Source organism: Scylla paramamosain, chromosome 25, assembly GCF_035594125.1.
Source record: "Scylla paramamosain isolate STU-SP2022 chromosome 25, ASM3559412v1, whole genome shotgun sequence".
NCBI classification, from domain to species: Eukaryota; Metazoa; Arthropoda; class Malacostraca; order Decapoda; family Portunidae; genus Scylla; species Scylla paramamosain.
In genome coordinates, this window is record NC_087175.1 from 4,232,145 (window position 1) to 4,257,349 (window position 25,205).

Sequence of the window (25,205 nt, forward strand, 5' to 3'; positions counted from 1 at the left end):
CTGGTCCCTACTTCCAAGATTCTCATTCGTCTAATGGCAGACGAAAAAAAAAAAAAGACAGAGGTTGTGGGTGTGTCTGTACGTGTGTGCTTGCGTGGGGAAATTTGGATCCTTTCAAAGATTCCTCACTCCACTCACTCCAATACAACACAAACAAGAAAACCTTACCAAAACAAACCTGCCTGTCCCACTGTCCCCCTTCCCCCTTTTTTTAAATTTGTAAGAAATGCCATTTTTCATATCTTTAAGTCTGAATAGGAAGAAGAAGGAAAGAAAGAAAGAAATGTTACTATTTGGTTGAATGGAAAATTATTTTATGGAGAAATTTATCAATCTTTTTATTATTTGAAGTCATTTATTATTATAGCAACATGTTATGAAAATAAATATACCAGCTATACAATCCACCTGTTTGTTTATGTTCCTTGCAGGGAGGAGGGAAACTGGAGAGTGGAGGGAAAAAAAATGGAGGGGAAAAAATGATTGATGGAGAGAAAGTAAAAGAAATGGAAGGAAAAGTACAGGAGAGATGGAGAGAAGGGGGGAAAAAATAAGGGGAGGAAAAATACTGGAGGTGAGAAAATACTTGATGGATGGAGAGAAAACTAAGATATGCAAGACAAATAGTGGAGAGATGGAGAGAAACATACTTGATGGAGATGAAGGGAAAAATAAAGGAAAAGTGGAAACAAAAATACTTGGAGGAAAAAATATTGCAGTGAAGGAGAGAAAATACTGGAGACATGGAGAGATGGAGAAAAAAATACTTGGAGATATGGAGAGAAAAATACTAAGAAAGAGAGAATTTCTAGCATTGGAGAGAGAGAGACTTTCCTCTGATCACCGCCCCACGTCCTTGTCCCCTTTGTTCCTCCGCCTGTGCTTCGTGGACTTCACAACCTGCCGGGGGATTGAGTTGTTATAAGTTGGGGTTTGGTGAGGTTGTGTGTGTTTATTGGGATTCATTATGTGTTGGAAGAGTTAGGGGCTGGAGTAGTGAGTGAGAGAGGCAGGGAAACTTTTTTCACGAGTACCTGTGCAATGTCAGGCGTGTGGCAAGCCCTTGTGGGTATAACAGACCAGATAAGATTGTCCTGTATATGTTACGGTAAGATCTGATGAGGTTGTGGTGTTTAAGTTATGTTATTTGGGTTACTGGGGGGCGTGTGTGGTCAAAATACCCTAAAACACACTCAAAACACAAGACACGCACAAAGTTCACCCAAACTGCACTCAGAACATCCTTAACTACAACAAAACTCACCCAAACACACACAAATTGCACTCAAAACAACCCAAAACACACTCAAAACATCCTTAAATACAACAATAATGACTCAGACACACCCAACAAATTCAAACTACCCCGAAATATAACCAAACTCATCCAATCACACCTAACACACATTTAAAACATTCAAAATACACTCAAAACATCCTCACAATACCCAAATATATCCATAAAACTCACCCAAACACACCCAAAACACCGAAAACACTCAAAACACACCACATCACCTCAATACCCAAAAAAACTCATCCAAACACATCTAAATCACACTAAAAACACCCAAAAAGCACTCAAAACACCCTGACATGTCCACAAAACTCAGCCAATATAACCAAAACACAGTAAAAAACATCTAAAACACACACAAAACACCACATAACACTCTATATTTGGGGAGAAGTGGAGACAAAAATACTTGGAGGACGGGCGTGTGTCGCCAAAATACCCTAAACACACTCAAAACACAAGACACCCACAAAGTTTACCCAAACCGCACTCAAAACATCCTTAACTACAACAAAACTCACCCAAACACATACAAACTGCACTCAAAACAACCCAAAACACACAAACTGCACTCAAAACAACCCAAAACACACTCAAAACATCCTTAAATACAACAATAATGACCCAGACACACCCAACAAATTCAAAATACCCCTATATATATATCCAAACTCATCCAATCACACCTAACACACGTTTAAATCATTCAAAATGCACTCAAAACATCCCCAAAATATCCAAATATATCCACAAAACTGACCCGAACACACCAAAAAACACCGAAAACACACTCAAAACACCCCACATCAACTCAATACCCTAAAAAACTCATCCAAACACATCTAAATCATGCTAAAAACACCCAAAAAGCATTCAAAACACCCTGATATGCCCATAAAACTCAGCCAATATAACCAAAACACACTAAAAACATATAAAACACACACAAAACACCACATAACACCTTATATAAGGGAAGAAGTGGAGACAAAAATACTTGGAGGAAAAAATATTGCAGTTAAGGAGAGAAAATACTGGAGACATGGAGAAAAAAATATTTGTAGAGATGGAGAGAAAAATACTAAGAAAGAGAGAATTTCTAGCATTGGAGAGAGAGAGAGACTTTCCTCTGATGGCCGCCCCACGTCCTTGTCCCCTTTGTTCCTCCGCCTGTGCTTCGTGGACTTCACAACCTGCCGGGGGATAGACTTATGAGTTGGGGTTTGGTGAGGTCGTGTGTGTTTATTGGGATTCGTTATGTGTTGGAAGAGTTAGGGGCTGGAGTAGTAAGTGGGAGAGGCAGGGAGGATTTTTTCACGAGTACCTGCGCAATGTCTGGAGTGTGGCAAGCCCTAGTGGGTATAATAGACCTGGTAAGATTGTCCTGTATATGTTATGGTAAGATCTGATGAGGTTGTGGTTTTTAAGTTATTTGGGTTACTGGGGCGTGTGTGTGGCCAAAATACCCCAAAACACACTCAAAACACAAGACACCCACAAAGTTCAAGCAAACTGCACTCAGAACATCCTTAATTACAACAAAACTCACCAAAACACACACAAACTGCACTCAAAAACAACCCAAAACACACTCAAAACATCCTTAAATACAACAATAATGACCCAGACACACCCAAGAGATTCAAAATACCCCTAAATATAACCAAACCCATCCAATCACACCTAACACACATTTAAAACATTCAAAATACACTCAAAACATTCTCACAAATATATCCACAAAACACACCCAAAACACCGAAAACACCCTCAAAACACCCCACATCACCTCAATACCCCAAAAAAAAAAACTCATCCAAACACATCTAAATCACGCTAAAAACACCCAAAAAGCACTCAAAACACACTGATATGCCCACAAAACTCAGCCAATATAACCAAAACACGCTAAAAAACATCTAAAACACACACAAAACACCACATAACACCCTATATAAGGGAAGAAGTGGAGACAAAAATACTTGCAGGAAAAAATAATGCAGTGAAGGAGAGAAAATACTGGAGACATGGAGAAAAAAAATACTTGAAGAGATGGAGAGAAAAATACTAAGAAAGAGAGAATTTCTAGCATTGGAGAGAGAGAGACTTTCCTCTGGTCGCCGCCCCACGTCCTTGTCCCCTTTGTTCCTCCACCTGTGCTTCATGGACTTCACAATCTGCCGGGGGATTGATTTATAAGTTGGGGTTTGGTGAGGTTGTGTGTTTATTGGGATTCGTTATGTGTTGGAAGAGTTAGGGGCTTGAGTAGTGAGTGGGAGAGGCAGGGAGATCCAATCACACCTGACACGTTTAAAACATTCAAAATACACTCAAAACATCACCACAATATCCAAATACATCCACAACCTCATCCGAACACAACCAAAACACGTTTTTAATCATCGAAAACACACTCAAAACACCCCACATCACCTCAATACCCAAAAAACTCACCCAAACACATCTAAATCACGCAAAAAACATCCAAAAAACACTCAAAACACTCTGATATGCCCACAAAACTTAGCCAATATAACCAAAACACGCTAAAAAACATCCAAAACACACACAAAATACCACATAACACCCTAGAATACCCACAAAACTCACCCAAAAACTCAAAATATCCAAAACACACTCAAAGCACTCTGAACTTCCTAACCATCCACAAAATTCACCAACACTCAAAACACTCAAATTCACCCAAAATACCACACAACTCATTGAAGCACACTAAAAACATCCCAGCACACCACAGAATATGCGCAACACACACCAAAATGCACCCAATACACCCCACTCACACTCAAATACACCCAAAAGACCCCAAACACACACCAAAACTCACCCAAAACACTTAAAGCACCCAAAACAAACTAACAGCACTTTAATATATTCCCAGACACACCCAAAACACACCAAAACACTCCATAATATACTCAAAACACTCCACAAGACTAAAAACACGTAAAATGCACCTAAAAACATCTTAAGCGAAACTTAAAACACCCTAAATTCACTGCCCCCTCCAAAAAAAAAAAAAAAACACACAACAGCAAGTATACATCCTAAACACACCTAAACACCCCCAAAACTTAAAACACCCAACACTCCTAGATACACCCAAAGCAGGTAAAACACCCAAAACACACGAAATATTAGAGAAAGGCAGGGCAAGAAGGGAAACTAAACTAAACATTCGTATTTACACCTTATGCCTCCTCCTCCTCCATTTCTCCTTACTTCTTCCTCCTCCTCCTCAATTTCTATATTTTTTCTCCTACTACTAGTACAACCTACACACCTGAGTATGGGAACAGCTGGAAACACCTGAAAAAACACTGGAAATTAAGGAAAATACTGACGAGGAGACACCGGAACCGAGCGGGTCCCGGCTTGATGACGTCACAGGCGAACTGCCACCAGCCCGCTGGCTTACGTACGTAACGTATTTCATTTTAAAATTGACCCTTAGAAAAAATGAAGCTAGGCTCGAATGCCTTATATATTCTGACTTGACAATTACTTAAATTAATATTCACAATATCAAAACATCTCCAGCCTGAGTAGTTGTAAAGAAATATTAATATGAAATATGGAAAAGTGTTGGAACCTTTGACACCATTAAAACCATTGAAAAGTCCACCCACTTCACTTTACAACAATGAAAAAACACTTTAAAAAATCTGAACTATTTTTTAAAACAGTGTAAAGTTAGTTACAAGCTGAAATTGAGAAATAAAGAATCTAAAAAATGGCAAAATCAACACTTTTAACGGGATTAAAAGCTATTTCAAATTCCACATACTTAACTCAATAGGAACGCAAAACATTTTAAATATCATAAACGATTTTTTAAAGCAGTAAAATCTTCACTAAAGGCTCAAATAAAAAAGCCAAGAATCGTCTTGGGTAAAAATAACCGTACAAACCGCCCCCTATTTACGCAAAAAACAACAATAAATTCAGCACATTTACTTAACTGAAGCATGAAACACACTTCATAAGCAACAAAATATTTTTAGAAACCACAAAATTGTACTATAGAAGCCAAATAAATAATTCAAAAAAATCAAAAAAAAATATTGGAACTTGCGAGCTGGAACATGCAGGAGTCCATCATGGCCGCCCTCGGCGGCGACCACAGTGGGGAAGCCGGCGGCCATATTTCGTTAATTATTCGTTCATGACACCAAAAGCAGGCAATGGCGGCTTTATCTGACCAGCGGATATTAAGGCTAGACATGAAGCTACGTTTTGTGATATGTTTGGCTTACAATAAGTGAAAGACGAGGCAAATAATGGCTGAAATAACTGAAGCCCCGCCTCTACCCCAGCTGACAGCTTGTTTACATATTGACCAACATTCAATATTTGCCTAAATCTCCAACTGTTTCCAGACTCTGATGTAAACGAAACCTAAAAATAAATAAATAACCCCAAAAAATATCTAAACAACGAATAATAAGACCTAAATAAACGAGTACAACACTACAGGGAGGAGGAGGATGCTGTAGGTGAAGGCAGTGAGGCTGGCACTGCTGGACTCACCTTACGTACTCGTGCCTCTCTGGTGCTGCCTGGCGGTGCTCGGTGCAGGGAGAAGCTGCCAGGAATACGGAAACACTGGTTAATAGAGCGTGTGTGGTAGAACTGACCAGTGCTGGCCAAAACACTGCAGGTGCCCAGCTAGCCAACTGCCCGCTCTCCCTCCCCAGCGCCATCTGTCAATGCTCTTGAACCCATCCACAGTCCACACACTCATACACACACACACACACAAGTTGACATGTTATCAAATAGTAATTCAAATAATATAAATATTTTCACTTCCTCACTCCCCTTTCCAAACTTCACACCAGCTACGTGATTATTAACGAAAATTTCACTCACTGCTGCACCGTTACCGCAGCAAACACGAACCAGCCCAGGATAGGCTCAACTAAAATGCTACTCTCTCTCTCTCTCTCTCTCTCTCTCTCTCTCTCTCTCAGTAGTTGCACAGGTTTTCAAGGGTGGTTTTACAGTTCTAGTGACAGATTAACAACAATTCTATATTAGTAACAAGAAACACGCTTTTAAAAGGTTCTAGTCGAGGTGACAGGTTTTCAAGGGTGCTTTTTACGGTTCTAGTGACACAATAACAACATTTCTACATTAATAACAGGAGAAATACCCCTGAAAACCCAGGAGGGAGGGGAGGGGAGGGGATAATTGGGTTGTTGTTGTTGTTTTTTGGGTTAATGTTTATCTTTGCTTGTTTTTTATTATTATTATTATTTGTTTGAATTTGTATTTTTTTTTCTTATTGCTGTTCAACTATTTTTTTATTTAGTTTCGTTTTTCTTTTTCTCTTACTGTTTAACTACTACTACTGATCCCTGTGGCACCCCACTAATTACATGACCCTACTCGGATTTCGAGCCGTTTATTACCACTCTCTGTCGCCTGTTACCAAGCCATGACCCTATCCAGCCTAACACTTTCCCATCTATCCCGTGTGTCCTAACCTTTCTCAGGAGCCTTTGATTGGGTACCTTGTCAAATGCTTTACTAAAGTCCAGATATAAGATATCATAACTATCACCATTATCTACTGCCTCATACACCTTACTGTAAAAACTTAACAAGTTTGTCAGGCAAGACTTCCCCTTCGTGAAGCCATGCTGTGACTGATTTATCAAGTTATGTTTGTCTAAATGTTCCCTAATGTTCCTTGCTATTATTGACTCTAACATTTTACCTACAACTGAAGTTAAGCTGACAGGTCTATAACTAGACACTAAAGTTTTATCTCCTTTCTTAAAGATGGGTACTACATTAGCCTGCCTCCACATTACTGGTACCTCACCCGACTCCAGTGATTTCCTAAAGACAGAAACTAACGGCTCACTAATAATCTCTTTACATTCCTTGAGTACTCTGGGATATATTTCATCAGGTCCTGGTGACTTGAACTTTTTTAGCCTATCTATCTCCTGTTCCACTATCTCCCTATTTATTAAATATTTATTTTATTAAATATTTATTAAATCCTTAACAAGTCATCATAAATAAACCCTCATGATAACATTTCAAGGTCGCTATCATCATTATCCCCTGCAACCATTACCTCAGACAATATCACCTTCCTTATACCATCCTCTCAGCCCCTCGATTTAAACAGGAGCTAATAAGACAATGTGTTCTCTCCACTCTCAGCTGACTTAAAGGGATTGAGGAGAGTGTGGGAGACATGAATGAAAAATAGCACATATGCATAAAAAAAATAAATAAATAAAAAATAAAAAAATAAATAATAATAATAATAATAATAATAATAATAATAATAATAATAATAATAAAAATAATAATAATAAAGAAAGAAAAAGAAAGAAAGAAAAAGAAAATAAATTAGATATTATTATTAGAAAATTTTTAATTAAAAAATGTTAACTTAAATACATATTACAGAAGTTGATAATGACAGACAAAAAGTATATAAATACTGATAAATATAAACAAATAAATGATACGTAAGTAGACAAATAAAATCAATAAATAAACGAGAGAGAGAGAGAGAGAGAGAGAGTTAAATATAGATGTATTCCTGTTGCCAAAGCAGATAAACTTGTCATAGAACTCTTTAAGTGTAACCTATGTTCCTTAAGTTATATATTATATAAATATATATTATATCTATATTACTTGCCATGATCTTAGGATACTGTGTGCTGGGAGAGAGAGAGAGAGAGAGAGAGAGAGAGCTTGTTTGGGGCTTGGAGGCTGTTTTAGACTGGTGAGGAGTGACAGACAGACAGACAGACATGCCATACACTAAATTGTCTTAACAATACATCATTTTAACCATACAGAGCCAGTGTCTGACAGACAGACAGACAGACAGTAAAGGAGGCTGTGGTGGGGAGTGACAGACAGACAGACAAACAGACCATATACCAGACTAACTTAGCAATGCAAGACAGAGACAGACACCCGTCACTGAACCTTATATAGTAATGAAGTAACAATGCAATGACAAACAGACAGACAGACAGACAGACAGCCTTAACCTTTTTGAGTAATGAAGTAACAATGCAGTGTTTTGAGGAGCAGTGACAAACAGACAGACAGACAGACAGTAACTCACCCTTAGGTCACTTCTTTGCCGCAGTGAGCTCATTCACAGGTCAGCCCAGGAGAGGAGAGGTAGAAAGTGAAGATTTTGTAGGAAGAAAGATAGTTTTATCCCAATCCAACCCAGACACACCCAGACCTAGCTTAACCAGACCCAACCCAGTATTCAGAGCAGGCACAAAGTCATGACCTAACTTAACCTAACACAGTATTCAAGGCAGGCAGAAAGTTAAGATTTTGTTAGAAGGAAGTTAAAATTTGATCCCAACCCAACCCAGACAAGACCTAACCTGACTTAACACAGTATTCAAGACAGGCAGAAAATTAAAATATTGTTAAGGGACACTTAAATTTTATTGCAACACAGACCAGACCAGATCTAACCCAACCTAACCAGACCTAACCCAACCTAACCTAACCAGACCTAACCTAATATTCAAGGCACAAGAAAGTTGACGTTTTGAAGGTGTACAAGTCAAGATTCCTATGGTAACCCAACAGCCAGACAAGACCAGAACCTCCCCTCTCCCCGCCCCCCACCTCCCTAGTGTGCATGCCAGCAGCCTCCCAGCCTCCCAGTGTGCACGAGACGACCCGTACCTGTGTGTGCGTGTATGTATGTGTGCGCGTGTGTCTGGTCCCTACTTCCATGATTCTCATTCGTCTAATGGCAGACGAAAAAAAAAAAAAAGACAGAGGTTGTGGGTGTGTCTGTACGTGTGTGCTTGCGTGGGGAAATTTGGATCCTTTCAAAGATTCCTCACTCCACTCACTCCAATACAACACAAACAAGAAAACCTAACCAAAACAAACCTGCCTGCCCCACTGTCCCCCTTCCCCCTTTTTTTAAATTTGTAAGAAATGCCATTTTTCATATCTTTAAGTCTGAATAGGAAGAAGAAGGAAAGAAAGAAAGAAATGTTACTATTTGGTTGAATGGAAAATTATTTTATGGAGAAATTTATCAATCTTTTTATTATTTGAAGTCATTTATTATTATAGCAACATGTTATGAAAATAAATATACCAGCTATACAATCCACCTGTTTGTTTGTGTTCCTTGTAGGGAGGTGGAGGGAAACAGTGGAGAAGTGGAGGGGAAAAAATGATTGATGGAGAGAAAGTAAAAGAAATGGAAGGAAAAGTACAGGAGAGATGGAGAGAAGGGGGGGAAAAAACAAGGGTAGGAAAAATACTGGAGGTGAGAAAATACTTGATGGATGGAGAGAAAACTGAGATATGGAAGAAAAATAGTGGAGAGATGAAGAGAAACATACTTGATGGGACTTTTATGGGACTGGCATTTCAGTGGGCATATTTTTGTTATTGGATTTTTGTTGCCCTTGGCCAGTGTCCTTCCTACATAAAAAAAAAAAAAAAATACAACACCGCCTCGTCCCACCCCTTAAAAATCCCTACCCAGTTCCTTATTCCCTTAAAAAAACACCATTCCGTCCTTTAATTCTCTAAAGCAGTCCCTAACCAGTCCTTTATCCCTTGAAGTAGTCCCTTTATCTGGATCCTACCCTAAACCAGTCTCTTTTGTATCCCTTGTAAATCCTGTTCTTTAAATTCCCTGACCAGTTCCATCATCCCTTAAAATAATCCCATTATGTCTATTGCTTCTTATAATAGATCCTGTACCTTAAATATCCCTTAAGTAGTCCCTTAGAAACAGATTATGCTGCCTTGAAAGTACCTTACCACTCATCATCCCTTTAAACAGTTCCGTCATGCCCCATATCCCTTAAAAGCAGACGAAGGTAATCTCTATAGAAACACACCAACAATATCCAAATTTTCAGTTTTATTGGCATTATCATTATTTTAAGTCTTAATGTCTAAAATGGTACTTAAATGTTATTGTTGTATTTGTATTGGTGTATGTGCGTGTGTGCACATGTTGCTCCCTCGTTCAGTGTCGCTAAAATATAGATACATAATCCCCACACACACACACACACACACACACAGATCTGAAAGAGAAATGTAAATGAGGTTAATAATTGGTTAATATTATTATTATTATTATTATTATTTTCTTCTACTTTATTTAGCTTACGAGGTTAATATTAGCATAAATCCTTTCTCTTCTCTTCCTTGCACATTTCTTCCACTCCTATTTTTTTTTTTTTTATTTCTTCCTTACTTCCTTTCCTATATTTCCTTAAGCCTTTCATTCCATAACCCTATAAATCATTCCTCTCTCTCTATCTCTCTCTCTCTCTCTAAGATACACACACAAATATAACTCGGCCTATGTATATCATTTAATACACACACACACACACACACACACACATGCGCGCGCCTCACCTGTCATTCCCCTCGTTACCAGCCAGGTGTTGTGTTTGCAAGGCGCCTCATTCGTCTGTAAGGAAACACAAACAATTTTCAAGCAACATCACTCTTTTCTAAACTATTAACTTTGATCTTATTCCTAAAACATTCTTCTTCCTTTCATTTTCGCTTTTATTGTCTCATTTCTCATCATCAGCCCCTTTTTTTTGTATCTTAACGGTAACTTATTCTTTTTTAAATATTTCTTCTTTCTATTCTTTCTCTATTATAAACATTTCAAATATTACATCTTCTCTTCTTCCTCTTATTCCATCTTTCTTCCTATCTCTCTCCCTTCTCCTTCCCATCACAGCTCACTCAAAACTATAAATATTCTCTCCCTTCCTCTTCCTCCTTTCTTTCTCATCATATTTTCCTCAGTCACCTTAAATATTCTCTCCTTTTCTTTCCTCTTCCTGTTTCACCTTCCATACCTCACCATTCTAAATTCCTCTCTTTCCCTTTTCTATCCCACCATCTCTCTTAAAACCCTAATTATTCTCTTTTCCTTTCCTCTTCCATTATCTCTCCTGTTTCCTCTTCCATCTCCCTTAAAATTATATTCTCTCCACTCCTTTCCCTTCTCTCTTTTTCCCTCCCATCATATTTCCCTCAAAACCCAAAAATTCTCTCCTCTTCTTCTTTTCCTCTTTTCTATTCCCACCATCACATCCTAGTATCTTATCTTCATTTCCATCTTCCCTTTCTCTAAACTATAATATTTCAAAATCCAAACATTCTCTTCTCCTCCTCCTCCTCTTCTTCTTCTCCCATCCCATCCCACCTTCCCTCCCTTACCTGGTGTTCCTGTCCTGGTCTCTTATCTTCTTCTCCATCTCTGCATCGGTGAGGGTCTCCAGGAAGGGCGACCACTGCTCTGCCTCACTCTGGGACCGGAATGGGACCTCTACACAAGGCAGGGGTGATTCGCTGCTTCCAGTGCACGGGGAGGGGAGGCAAGGGAAGGGTGACGTCAGTGGGGGTAGTGGTGGTGGTGGTAGTGATGGTGGTGGTGGTGGTGGTGGTGGTGGTGGTGGTGGTGGTGGTGATGGTGGTGGTGGTGGTGGGTGGATGGGTGGGTGTGTAGTAATAGTAGCAGTAATTCCTAACACACACACACACACACACACACACACACACACACACACACACACACACACACACACACACAACTGGGTTTCCTAAGTCTCTCTCTCTCTCTCTCTCTCTCTCTCTCTCTCTCTCTCTCTCTCTCTCTCTCTCTCTCTCTCTCTCTCTCTCTCTCTCTCACACACACACACATAACTAGAGTCCCTAAAACATACACACAACACAACTGGAATCCCTAAAACACACACACACACACACACACACACTGGTTTACCTGAAGGCATAGGTGCGCTGGTGCCAGAACAGCTGCCCCCTCACAGAATAGGCGATGGCGGTGACGAACTCCCCGCCCAGGCCCAGCTCGGAGCACAACTTGGAGGCAAAGTCCTCGGGGGAGTTCTCTGGCTCTGACATGTCCCACTCAAACTGGTCGTTGAGCGAGATGTTGCCCACATGGATGTTCAGCTGTGGGGGGTTGTTACAGGGGTTGTTAGTGGTGGGGTGTTAGTGGTGGAGGGTTTGTGGTGTGAGTCAAGCATTGGTGTTTGTGTTGTGGGGTTTTTATTTATTCATTCTTTTCTAAGTAAGAAGGGCTCAGGTTAATGGCTTAAAAAAAAGGCATTAAAAGAGCCACTTAATCTAGTACATGGTGATCCTCATTACTAACCACATCAAACGATCCACACCACCCTTATTACATCCCTTTGAACACTTAAATACCTCCATCGGATGCCCTCTCACCCAACACCTCTCCAACAAATACAAATTCAAAAGCTTGAATCTCCTCTCAAAAGGAAAATTTCACATCCTTTCTTATCTATTTGTATACCAGGCTGGCAATCTGATCACTAACCTCAACAATCTCGTCTATTCCTTGCTACATCCCTTCACACTTACATATCTCAATCAGATCCTCTCCTAATCTACTTCTAGTCCTATCCTGATTACTATGCTCAAGAATATTGTTTATACCGCCCTTGTCATGTCCTTCAGGAGCATGTACGAGTATATCACATCCCTTCCATCTACCTTTACATCACGCTGGCAATCCCACACAGGGTGACCCACACAACACATCACACATTCACACTCTCAGCCCCATCAGCCCCTGGTGGAGAGTGGGAGTCTTGTGGACCAGCGTACTACATCCCAGTTTAAGCACACATGTACACATCCACAGCAAGACTCGACAGCATGCACTGGTTTACCTCTGGCCCTTCATAATGAGACTGTTCCTTACTTATCTTTCTCCCAGTTCTCAGTCTTGCCTCCTTGCCTATAGTTCTCTCACTCCTCCATTTACAGTAGTTCTTAGTCTACCCTTCCTTGCCACCCTCACCCCATCAACAGCACCATTCCTCCCTCAAGTCCTCAGTATCACCTCCATTCCTCCAGTTCCCTCACTCCATTTAATGCTATTCCTCAGCCATCCTGCCACCGTCACCACAGCCCCATTCCTCTCACCTTGATGACTATCCTGGTGTCGGAGTGGTCTGAGATGATGGTCTGGGAGGGGAACTGCTCCATCTGCTGCTTGATGGAGGTGGAGATGGCCGGCACGAACATGAGGGGGTTCAGGTCAAGGTCGTCACACAGCAACTCGGCAAACTGCTCTGGGCTGATCTGCATCTCTGTAGGGGGAAATGTGGTGATGGTGGTGGTCAGTTTGTTTGTCTTTGTGTTGAAAATAAATAAATAAAGTAAAATAAATAAATAAATAAATAAATAAATAAATACATACATACATACATACATACATACATAGATACATACGTACATACACTGGTCTAGGCTGATCTATCTTTGTATGGGGCAAAGAGGATGGGGAAGGTGGTGATGGTGGTGGTGGTCTGTCTATCTGTGCTGTGTTAGTCCTTTCACAGCACAAAGGAACACCTCACAGCACTAGAGGCAACACAGTCTTAAGAAGCATTGGCAAGAAGGAAAAAGGAATAAAAGTACCAGATTTAGCAATTTTTGACAAGACCTCAAAATGGTGATTAGGAAAGACCATACCAAATCACAAGTGTTAAAAATAAAAAAAAAAATAAATAAATAAATAAACAAATACATACATACATGCAACTGTTTTGAACACACACACACACACACACACACAACATCTATCTGTATCTTGTAACCCTCAACCTCTATCTATCTATCTATTTCCCTATCAATCAAACCATCCATCACACACACACACACACACACACACACACACACACACAGAGACACGCACCATTTTTGTTCCAGGTGAAGGTGTCTCTTAGTTTCTGTCCCTCAATCTCCATGTCCAGCCTGATGGGCACCAGTTCCTCCTTCTGGCAGGAGTTCTCGTGGATCTGCGCTGGGTCAAGGTCATCGTAGCTGTGGGAGGTCGTGGCATGAGGGCCTTGTTGGGCGTTGGGTCATGGGAGGGAGGGACGGAAGAAGGGGAGGGAGAAAGGGAATGGGATGGGAAAGGGATGGACAGAGAACAGAAGAGAAGGGAAGGAAGGGATGAAGGAAAGGAAGGAGAGATGAAGGGAAGGAAGGAAGGGAGAAAGGGGGAGAAGGAAAAGAAAGAAGGGAGGAAAGGAAGGGAGGGTGGTGAAGGAGGATGGATATATGGGGGGGTTTTAAGCAAATATAGGATGAGAGACAGTGATAGATTCTCTCTCTCTCTCTCTCTATCAAAATATTCATTAACTTTCAACTTTCTCAATAAATTCCTTCTCTTTACAAATTTTTTCTACATTAATTAAAAAGTTGTATTTTTCTCTATAATTCTCTTCCTCTCTCAACAGATGACTCATTAAGTTTCTCTACAAATTCTTTCTCTCTTTACAAATTCAAATAAGGAGATCTTGTTTGCTACTATCATTCTCTCTCTCTCTCTCTCTCTCTCTCTCTCTCACCACATGGGGAAGGTGCGGATCTTCTTGGAGATGATGCGGTTGCGGTTGATGGGGGTGGCCTGGGGCACAGCATCCAGGTGGGAGGAGTTGGAGATGGTGGGCACCCAGGGAGCTGTGGGCTTCTTCACCTGCCTCTCCGCCCTGTAACACAACAACAATAACAACACTGCCAGGGAGGTTTGATAATGTACTCGTATGTTAATGAGTAATGACAACACCACCACCACCACCAACAACAACAGAAACAAAACAAACACTTATTCATCTGTAATACCAATGATAATGATGAGAGAATTAATGAATGGTGAATAAATGCAAATTCTATTCATGTACAAAATGACAACAAAAGCAAAAAAATGCAATCATTGCCTACACCTAAAAAGGAAAGAAAGAAAGAAAGAATAAAAATAATAAGAAATAAAAAATAGATAAATAAATTCTATCCATGCTCAACAACAACAACAACAAAAACAACAAAAAGTCAACCATCCCACACTGCCAAAAGAAATAAGTAAATAAATCAAATAAATAAATAAAAAAAAATAGAAATAAAAACAAAGATAAATAAATAAAAAATAAACAAAAAAAACAGAAACATCCTCCAAACCAACAAACAAAAAAACAAAAAAACAAGAAACAAGAAAAAAACACAAAACGAAAAAAAAAAAAAAAAAAAACACTACCTCAATCCCCTCCCACAATCCCTCCCTTCCTACCTGGCCGCTGCAGCCTCGGGGTCCTGCTGCTGCCTCACTGACACAGCCTTGTACTTGTCCTCGTTGCCCTCGATGATGTCCTCCACCTCCGAGGCGCGCAGCAGTGAGATGTTGGAGGCCAGGACGTGTTGGGTCAGGCCTGGGTGGTGGAGGGGATGTGTGGAGGAGGTGTGGAGGAGTGGGTGTGGATGGGTGAACGGTGAGACAGAGGGAACAGAGAGATGGATGGAGAGACAGAGAAATGTAGAGGTAAAGTGGTGGTGGTGGTGGTGGTGATAGGGAATAAAGGAGGGAGGGAAAGAGATGAAGAGAAAAATAAACAGATGAAGAGACAGAGATAGACCAATGAAAAGACAGAAACAGAGGAAGTAACAGAGAAACAGGAGAAAATATAAAGACAGACAGAGGAAACGAAAGAACAATTATGAGATGAAAGAAGATGGGAACATGGAAGACAATAAGGATGGTGAAGAGGCATGGAACGGAAAGAAAGAAAGAAGAGAATGAAGACGTAAGAAAGGAAAAAGACAGAAGGTAAGAAGACAAAAGTTCAGAATTAGATAATGAGAAATAGACTAAGAGGATATATATTTGCCATGGACACAAAATAAATAAATAAATAGATAGATAAATAAATAAATAAATAAAAAACTAAATAAATAAATCAGTATGGAAATAAAGTAAATAAAAAACTAAACAAATAAATCAGTATGGAAATAAAGTAAGTTAATAATATGAAAAATTAATACAATGAATCTGATATAGTGTATTTTCTAGTAGGGTAAGCATTATGTGACTAAATAAATAAATAAAACATAAAATAAAACAAATAAATAAATAAATAAATAAATAAATAAATCTAATATATATAAATGTCTCTTTTATTAGGAAACATCATATTATCTTTGTTTTCCTTCCTTTCATCCTTTCACTGCCAGACAAATATTTTCCTTATCCCATCTATGACTTTTTTAAACACTTACTTATTTGCTACAATCTCTTACATTGCCCTGTAGCTGTGAAAGGACAAGATTAACCTCTACCCCACATCTTTTTTCTTTTTTTTCAGCATTGTGTGGGTTAATTAAAAGAAAACATCAACATTTTTCTTCTGTCAATATCCAAGCAAATGTTTCTTAGTTGTGTTCTCATTGTTACCACAGGAAGACATTAACAGTGAAAGACTTGAGAACAAAAAATCAATAAAAAAATAAATAAAGATGTAAATAAAACAAGAACCATGAGTAAAGATACAAATAAAAAGACAAGTGAGACAAAACACAAATTAAAAATGTCATTATAGAAGAACACCCAACTCCGTATAATAACAATAATAATAATAACTTTTCTTAATTACTGTTGGTAAGTTAAGTTTGTTGACAGGCAGACCAGTTCACTAATTAACTGTTATCGGTTTTACAAATACAAATGCATGGAGTCAAAATTTATGAGAAACACGTGAATAATATTTACTAGATTGAGACTGTGAATATTTATAAAAGTGCAAAATAATTAAATAAAGGAATGATATGCAACTGATTATTCTCTCAATTTTACTTTTACCTTGAAATATTAATTATTCTTAAGGCAATTAATGGCAATAAAGAAATCTCTAGTAAAGGAATTTATTTAGATACATTAAGATATTGAGGGAAAATGGAAAAATCACAGGTTAACTGAATGAACAAATTTTGCCACCACAACTGAACACATAACATTAAAACACAAGGGAAGCTGCAGGAAGCCATTAGGCCTACACAGGCCTGGCAGTCCCTATGAAAGACTCTGGCACCACAACACAAACACCTAAACAGAGAAACTCAACAAAACAAAACACAAAACAAAACAAAATGAAAGCAAGGAAGCAGCAGCAAGTCCCAGCACACTTCCACCAGTACTTGTAAGGTTAATTAAACCTTGTATGCTTGGTTTGTTTGGTTCAAGGAGTCAGGAGAGTCGGGCATCATTCTATAAACTTACCCAGCGGCCCAGAAAGCTGTGAACCCCATGACAGGCGAGCACCACACTGAACACACACCCAGGAACCTACCAAGCTCCATCAGCTTCTTGCGCTCATCGTTGGTGATGGAGCGCCGGTACATGCCGGGAAACTTCTTGTACAGCGACCCTCGGAACAGCCGAAGGTAGTTCCCCACCTGAAGGAGACAGAGAGGTGTGGTGTGAGCAATAGCTGTGAGTCTTTGTTTGTTTTATGAAGGGCACTGGCCAAGGGCAACAAAAGGAGTGAAAAAAGGCCCACTGACATGCCAGACCCAAAACAGATGTCTGAAATTTGAGGGTAAGTGTCTTGAGTGTACTGAACTGAATGAACTTCATGTATGTGATGATAATGATAATAAAAATAATGTATAATAATTATAATAATTATAATAATAATAATAATAATAATAATAATAATAATGTATCATAGTCTTATTTTTAAATATTTTTTGCACTAGTTACCCTGCAAATGTTCCCACCTCCCTACCACCTTCCTATGTTAAATCACACGTTTCACTCAGCTAGGGAGAATCTGTATTTGGGAGTTGATCCACAAATGAGATATATGTGACATCTTAATGAAAACAGGCCAAGGAGCGTTTAGGATAGATAGAAAAGCGAAAAAGAGAAGGGGAGACAAACAAAGATTAAAGAAACAAGACGCCGGGTTCAGCATACCACTCATTCCTCTGTCCCTCCCCTCACACTGCCTCCATCCTAGCCTCATCTCTCCCTCAGCATTTCCCTCATCGCCTTACCTCAGATCCAATGCACCAGTACTCGCCATTCTCCTCCAATTGGAAGCTAACTGGCTTGTCTCCGTATGTCTTCGCCATCTTGCATGTAAACAAAGCGGCGGCGTCCTGGGAGTGCTTATGATGATCTTGATCTTGGTGCTAAAGGCGCCTTGGGATTGCTTCTGAGCCCGTAGATCGGTAATTTCTGTAGGGAAAAGAAAAGCGACAAACAGACAACAGGTATCATATATCACACCATTAGTTCCTACATCTGGCACGCCACATTTTCTCCAGGAACACTTTCACAGCCTCAATCATCAATCATCCGTCCATTCATTTTTCCACACAGTCCCAGCAGTACCACCATCCATTCCCTTCCTGCAAAAGAATTATCCAATTTAGAGAAAGTAAACAGATATGAATACACTATTTTTTTATTTTTTTTATTTACACACATACATTAAAAATATGCGTGCTTGCACCTTGCCTAGTCAAACTCTTTCAGCTCTGTCTGTTAACATCTACCTTTCCTTCTTGCTGGAAGTTTGCCTACATTCAACCTGTTCCTAAAAAGGGTGACCGTTCTAATCCCTCAAACTACCGTCCTATTGCTTTAATTTCCTGCCTATCTAAAGTTTTTGAATCTATCCTCAACAGGAAGATTCTTAAACATCTATCACTTCACAACATTCTATCTGATCGTCAGTATGGGTTCCGTCAAGGCCGCTCTACTGGTGATCTTCTGGCTTTCCTTACTGAGTCTTGGTCATCCTCTTTTAGAGATTTTGGTGAAACTTTTGCTGTTGCCTTGGACATATCAAAAGCTTTTGATATAGTCTGGCACAAAGCTTTGATTTCAAAACTACCCTCCTACGGTTTCTATCCTTCTCTCTGTAACTTCATTTCAAGTTTCCTTTCTGACCGTTCTATTGCTGCTGTGGTAGACGGTCACTGTTCTTCTCCTAAATCTATTAACAGTGGTGTTCCTCAGGGTTCTGTCCTGTCACCCAGTCTCTTCTTATTATTCATTAATGATCTTCTAAACCAAACTTCTTGTCCTATCCACTCCTACGCTGATGATACCACCCTGCACTTTTCCACGTCTTTTCATAGACGTACAACCCTTCAGGAGGTAAACATATCACGCAGGGAAAGCCACAGAACGCTTGACTTCTGATCTTTCTAAAATTTTTGACTGGGGCAGAGCAAACTTGGTATTGTTCAATGCCTCAAAAACTAATTCCTCCATCTATCAACTCGACACAACCTTCCAGACAACTATCCCCTCTTCTTCAATGACACTCAACTGTCCCCCTCTTCTACACTGAACATCCTCGGTCTGTCTTTTACTTATAATCTGAACTGGAAACTTCACATCTCATCTCTAGCTAAAACAGCTATGAAGTTAGGTGTTCTGAGACGTCTCCGCCAGTTTTTCCCACCCCCCCAGCTACTAACTCTGTACAAGGGCCTTATCCGTCCATGTATGGAGTATGCTTCACATGTCTAGGTAGGTTCCACTCATACTGCTCTTCTAGACAGGGTGGAATCAAAAGCTTTTCGTCTCATCGACTCCTCTCCTCTAACTGACTGTCTTCAGCCTCTCTCTCACCGCCGCAATGTTGCACATCTAGCTGTCTTCTACCGCTATTTTCATGCTAACTGCTCTTCTGATCTTGCTAACTGCATGCCTCCCCTCCTTCCGCGGCCTCGCTGCACAAGACTTTCTTCTTTCTCTCACCCCTATTCTGTCCACCTCTCTAACGCAAGAGTTAACCAGTATTCTCAATCATTCATCCCTTTCTCTGGTAAACTCTGGAACTCCCTGCCTGCTTCTGTATTTCCACCTTCCTATGACTTGAATTCCTTCAAAGGGAGGTTTCAAGACACTTATTCATCAATTTTTGACCACTGCTTTGATCCTTTTATGGGACTGGCATTTCAGTGGGCATTTTTTTATATTAGATTTTTGTTGTCCTTGGCCAGTGTCCTTCCTACATAAAAAAAAAAAAAAAGCTTGCGTGTCTTGAAACCTTTCATTTAAAGTGTTTCCTTCATTATACGTGATCATCAAATGTTTACTTCTCTTGGACAGAATCAGGCAGACTCTTATTAAAATATCAATACAAGTTTGAATGTGTGTGGATGCGTGAGTGGATGGATGAGTGAATGGGTAGTTGGATGGGTGAGTGGAGGGTGTGGGTCATGGGGTGTGTGAGTGTGGATGGTGGATTTGGTGTAGGTGAGTGGATGGGTGGATGGATGAAGAAGTGGTTACGTGGATGAGTGTAAATGAGTAGATTGGGGCAGGAGCAGTGGACAATGGATGAATGGGTGGGTGGATTAGCGGGTGGTTGTGGTTGTGGATGGATAGGTCAATGTGCAGTGGATGGTAGGTGGATGGTTTGCTGAGTATGGATGGGAAGATGGATGAGTGAATTGGTGGTTATTTGCGCTCAGGCCGACCTGTCTTAAGGATCATCTCTCTCTCTCTCTCTCTCTCTCTCTCTCTCTCTCTCTCTCAGTATAACCAATGCAGTGAGAAGCAGACAAAACAGAGTGGGTAACAGAAGAAGTCCCCAGAACCATTGAGGGTAACAGAACTCAATGGACACGTGGGATATCATTGGGAAACAGCGAACAGGAATGAACAAATATTTCAGTGGGTGGAGAAATATGGACTAAAAATGATAAATGATGGCAAAAAAAAATGTGAAGGAGAGTATACATAGAGTCAAGATGGGCGAAGAAGTGTCATAGGTTGTATATTAGTGTATGTCAATATATATAAAAGGTTTCTTGAAGTGAGGGAACATGACGATAAGGAAATTTACGACTCATCGGACAATAACCTGCTAGACGTGGTAGTGAAGGTGAGAGTAAGGAAAGAAGTGCAAGAAAAATTAATGGGAATATTACAAAAGCAATCTAGGAAAACAGGTAGATTGATAAATTATATGGTGAGCCGAGTAAACCGCTATCATAGGCCTACCCTCCCCATCCTCTCCAACCCCCCCCCCTCTCTCTCTCTCTCAATACGAGGCTTGCTTATTAGAATGAGGCTGATTGAGAATGAAAATTGAACTAAACGAAAGTGAAAAAGGATGAAGGGAAAATGACAGAATGAGTGATGAGGGGAGAGCGTGATATCACTCCCTTGTCCACCTCTGATCTCTGACAAGCAAGGGGAGGGGAGATAACAGGGAGGGAAGTTTGAGACAAGACGAAAGAAGGGAGAGGAAAGGAAAAAAAAAAAGGAGGGGAGAGCGGAGGAAGGGACATACCTGGGGAAGGAGAGTACAAGAAGTGGTGGACGGAGAGGAAAGAGGAGAATGAGAGAACAGGGAGAAAGTAAAAAGGACAGAGAGAGAGAGAGAGAGAGAGAGAGAGAGAGAGAGAGAGTACCTACAGCTTTCCCAGTACTGAAGATATAAATGAAATGGAGAGTAATAAGAGATGACAGAGGCAGACTGTACAGATGCAACGAAAAAAAATAAAATAAACAAAAATACAGATTACTAAAAAAAAAGTTTGGAAAATATAACTAGTCAAGATAATATTCTTTTCTTTAATAAACAAGTAAACAATTAACTACAGTCTACATATACTAAACATTAATTATCATGAACTAATTACATTGTTTTTTACTTATCAATTATATTTCCTGTTTGGCCTTAAGTTTATATTTGTGCACGTGTTATTACTATTATTATTATTGATTACTTAGTTAAATTGTCTTTAACAGTTATCTTTTCTTTCTACATATCCTTTTCCTCTTCTATATTTCCCTTTTCATTCTGCAATTTATTTCCTTATTATTTTTCTTAAACACCCAAATCTTTCATCATCTCTTTTTTCCATTTTTCACTTAACCAGTCTCTCTCTCTCTCTCTCTCTCTCTCTCTCTCTCTCTCTCTCTCTCTCTCTCTCTCTCTCTCTCTCTCATTTATCTTTGCTTTAATTTTTATATTTTTTATTTATCCACATTTATTTTTTGCACCTCTTATTTCTTCCCTCTTCCTAATTCTCTCTTCATCCCCATCTTCCACCTTTCCTCAATTACCTCAATCCTTCATTTTCCTTCATTCTCTACTGTTCCTTTCCTTTTACTTTTCCTCGTTTCTTCTGTGTCTCTTATTTTCTCTTTCCCCTTATTTTTTCCCTTTCTCTTAAACATTCTCACCCTTTTTTTTTACCTCTCTTTTTGTTTTCTTCCCCCTCTACCCCTCCCTCCGCCTCTCCGTCCCTCTATCCTACATGACAGCGCACACCCCAGATTCCTTCTCCTTCTGCTGCTCTCCTTCCTTCATTTCCCGCAGCCTCTGGTCAATAATCGTCTTCTGCTGCTGCTGCTGCCGGTGGAGCTCAGACCGCAGCTTCTCGATCTCTTGGTTCAGGGCCTCCTCCTTCTCCTGGCGGGGGTGAGGGAAGGGGATGAGGGAGTGGAAAGGCATAAGGAGGTAGAGAAATGGAGAGGATGAGGATAATTAGGGAGAGGAAAAGAAATGGGAAGAGGGGAAGAAAATCAGAAGAAGAAAGAGGAAGGGGATAAGGAGCAGGAGGAGGAGGGAAAGGGTTGATTAATATGGGTGTTTGTGTATTGTCATCTTAGTTATTGAAAGGAATATATTGAAAAGAGGAGGAAAGAGAAAGAGGAAGAGACAAAGACAAAAAGATTAAGTGTTTAGTCTCTCTCTCTCTCTCTCTCTCTCTCTCTCTCTCTCTCTCTCTCTCTCTCTCTCTCTCTCTCTGTGAAAAGAAAACAAAATAATAACAATAATAAAAACTTTAAAACTATCTATTCATTACCTCCTCTTCTTTCTTCTTCCTCCACCTCTTTTCCCTTCTACTCCTCATCCTCCTACTTCTCCTCTTTTTTCTCCCACTCCCACTCCTCCTCCTCCTCCTCCTCCTCCTTACCTTGGCCATCTTCTCCTCCTCACTGGTCCGCTTCCTTGGCCTGACCAGCTTCCCCCCCCTCTTGCCCCCTCGCAACGGCCTGGGGGAGGGGACAAAGGGGGACCGGAAGGGGGGATCCTCTTCACCTCCTCCTCCTCCTTTTTTCCTCTTTCCTCCACCTGGTGAGAGTTTGTGGTGATGAATAGAAGAAACAAAAACTTTATTTTATTTATGATTATTTATTTATTTATCTTATCTAGATGTTTAAGCTGATATGATATCTAATTTAATCTAACCTAACTAATGTAACAAAACCTAACCTGGCCTAATCAAACTTAATTTTACCTAACCTAATTTAATGTAATATAACTTAACCTAACCTAATCTAATATAACTTAACCTAACCTAATCTAATCTAACTTAACCTAACATAACCCAACAACCTAACTTAATCAAACTTTACGTAACCTAACCTAATCTAACCCAACTTTTCCTAACCTAATATATTCTATCCTAACCTAACATAATCTAATCAAACCTAATCTAACTTAACCTAACCTAACCCAATCTAATCTAACTTAATCTAACCTAGTCCAGCTTAACCTAACTTAAAATTAAGTAAATGAGGACATCTCTCTCTCTCTCTCTCTCTCTCTCTCTCTCTCTCTCTCTCTCTCTCTCTCTGAAGCTTGCACAGCCAGGTCATGTCAGGTCAGCAGGGCAGGGCAGGGCAGGGGAAGAGATCAACACTTCCTTAACCTGACCTAGTTTCTGTGAGGTCAGGTGAGGAACCTAGCAAGTTGCTCCCCAGCTTAAGCCATGTTAGGTCAGCATTCAGCCAGAGGTCAAACCCAGGTCAGTATCAGGTCAGGTCAGCTGAAGATCATGGAGGTCAGTATGGGATAAGATTAACTGAGGAAGAAGAGAAAGGAGGATGAAGGAAAAGAAGATAAACATGAGGAGGAGGAACAGAGAAGATGAGGAGGAAGAGAAAGAGAAAAGAAAAGAAAGACAAAGAGGAGGAGGAGAAGGTAATGAGGAGGAGGAAAAGAGGAGGAAGAGAAGAAAGACAATGAGAAAAGAGAAGAAAGAAAATGAAAAGGAGGAGGAGAAGGTAAAGAGGAAGAGGAGGAAGAGGAGGAGGAGGAGGAGGAGGAGGAGGAGGAGGAGGAGGAGGAGGAGGAGGAGGAGGAGGAGGAGGAGAAGGAAGTCAAGAGGGAAGGGGAAGGAGGGCAGGACTGACCCAGCCTTAATGGTGCCCCAGGTGTATCAGGTCAGGTGTGAGGAGGTCAGCAATAGTGAACTGCCCTACTAGAAGCTGTGCCCTTGTCTCTCCTCACCCTGCCTTTTTCATAATATTGCTGCCACTTTTCATAATTCTTGGATATATTTCCCACTCATCTTCTCAACCAGTCTTCAGATTTCACAAGGGAAAGGAATTATCTATCAAAGCGTATTAATCCTTTGCAAAAATTAGATATGGAGACGAACAAACTATATTATTTCGGTGTTCTTGCCCTTGATTATTTTTTGGGGGTAGTGTAGTAGTTTTGCGAATGAGAGAGGAAGGAGTGTGCAGCAAGCAAGAGTGGCTACGACAGAGGTAAGTGTGTGTGAAGTCTGGCCAGTGTGTGCTGTCTGGCCTTGCTGTGGGTGTGTGGCCAGCTAGAAGTATGGTGTGCCTGGGCTCCTGAGGTGAAGTGGGATGGACTACAGAGCTGACTGACGGAGCTACGAGTGTGAATGTGTGTGTGTGAGTGTGTGGTGCTTTGTCTGGTTAACCTACTGTGTGACTGCTGGCCTGGTATGTAGATAGATAGACAGAAAAGTGGCAAGTTTATGAATACAGCTTTCTAAAGAGTAGAGGAGGAAGACACCATGGCTTCTAGATCAGCTTAGCCTTACACATACACAGGGCCAGCTGGGTACGAAGAATCAGTGACATTCAGCCAACTGTATAAAGCCAGGGGTCAAGGTAGGTCACATCTCAAGCCAGCCAGCTATCAAGAGAGGTCAGGTCACTCACGATACAGCCTGCTCACTGCCCTTCCCCTGTGGTGGTGAGTGGAGGTGGTGGTGGAGGGGTGGAGGTGCATGATGGGGAGTCTTGTAC

The 25,205-nt window shown here is 40.3% G+C and overlaps 1 protein-coding gene across 6 annotated transcripts; it reads right to left on the minus strand.

The window, feature by feature from the left end:
- Positions 1-309: 309 nt before the first annotated feature.
- LOC135113121 (SWI/SNF-related matrix-associated actin-dependent regulator of chromatin subfamily B member 1-like) lies at positions 310-18,369 on the minus strand. 6 transcript variants are annotated; one of them, XR_010274715.1, is made up of 11 exons: positions 18,215-18,369; positions 17,494-17,611; positions 15,456-15,594; positions 14,740-14,880; positions 14,082-14,209; positions 13,307-13,473; positions 12,117-12,307; positions 11,552-11,686; positions 10,730-10,784; positions 5,858-5,903; positions 310-2,490 (listed from the first exon to the last, which is right to left on the minus strand). XR_010274715.1 is itself a non-coding variant. In XM_064028179.1 (10 exons), the coding sequence occupies exons 1-9, from the start codon at positions 18,290-18,292 to the stop codon at positions 10,745-10,747; spliced, it is 1,122 nt and encodes a 373-aa protein (XP_063884249.1). In that variant the 5' UTR covers positions 18,293-18,369; the 3' UTR covers positions 10,206-10,389; positions 10,730-10,744. The 6 variants fall into 6 exon arrangements, 4 of the variants coding, with proteins under 4 accessions (XP_063884249.1, XP_063884248.1, XP_063884247.1 ...); XR_010274714.1 differs by having other exon boundaries at positions 5,849-5,903; XM_064028179.1 differs by lacking the exons at positions 310-2,490; positions 5,858-5,903 and adding an exon at positions 10,206-10,389 and having other exon boundaries at positions 11,552-11,683; positions 17,506-17,611.
- Positions 18,370-25,205: the final 6,836 nt, after the last annotated feature.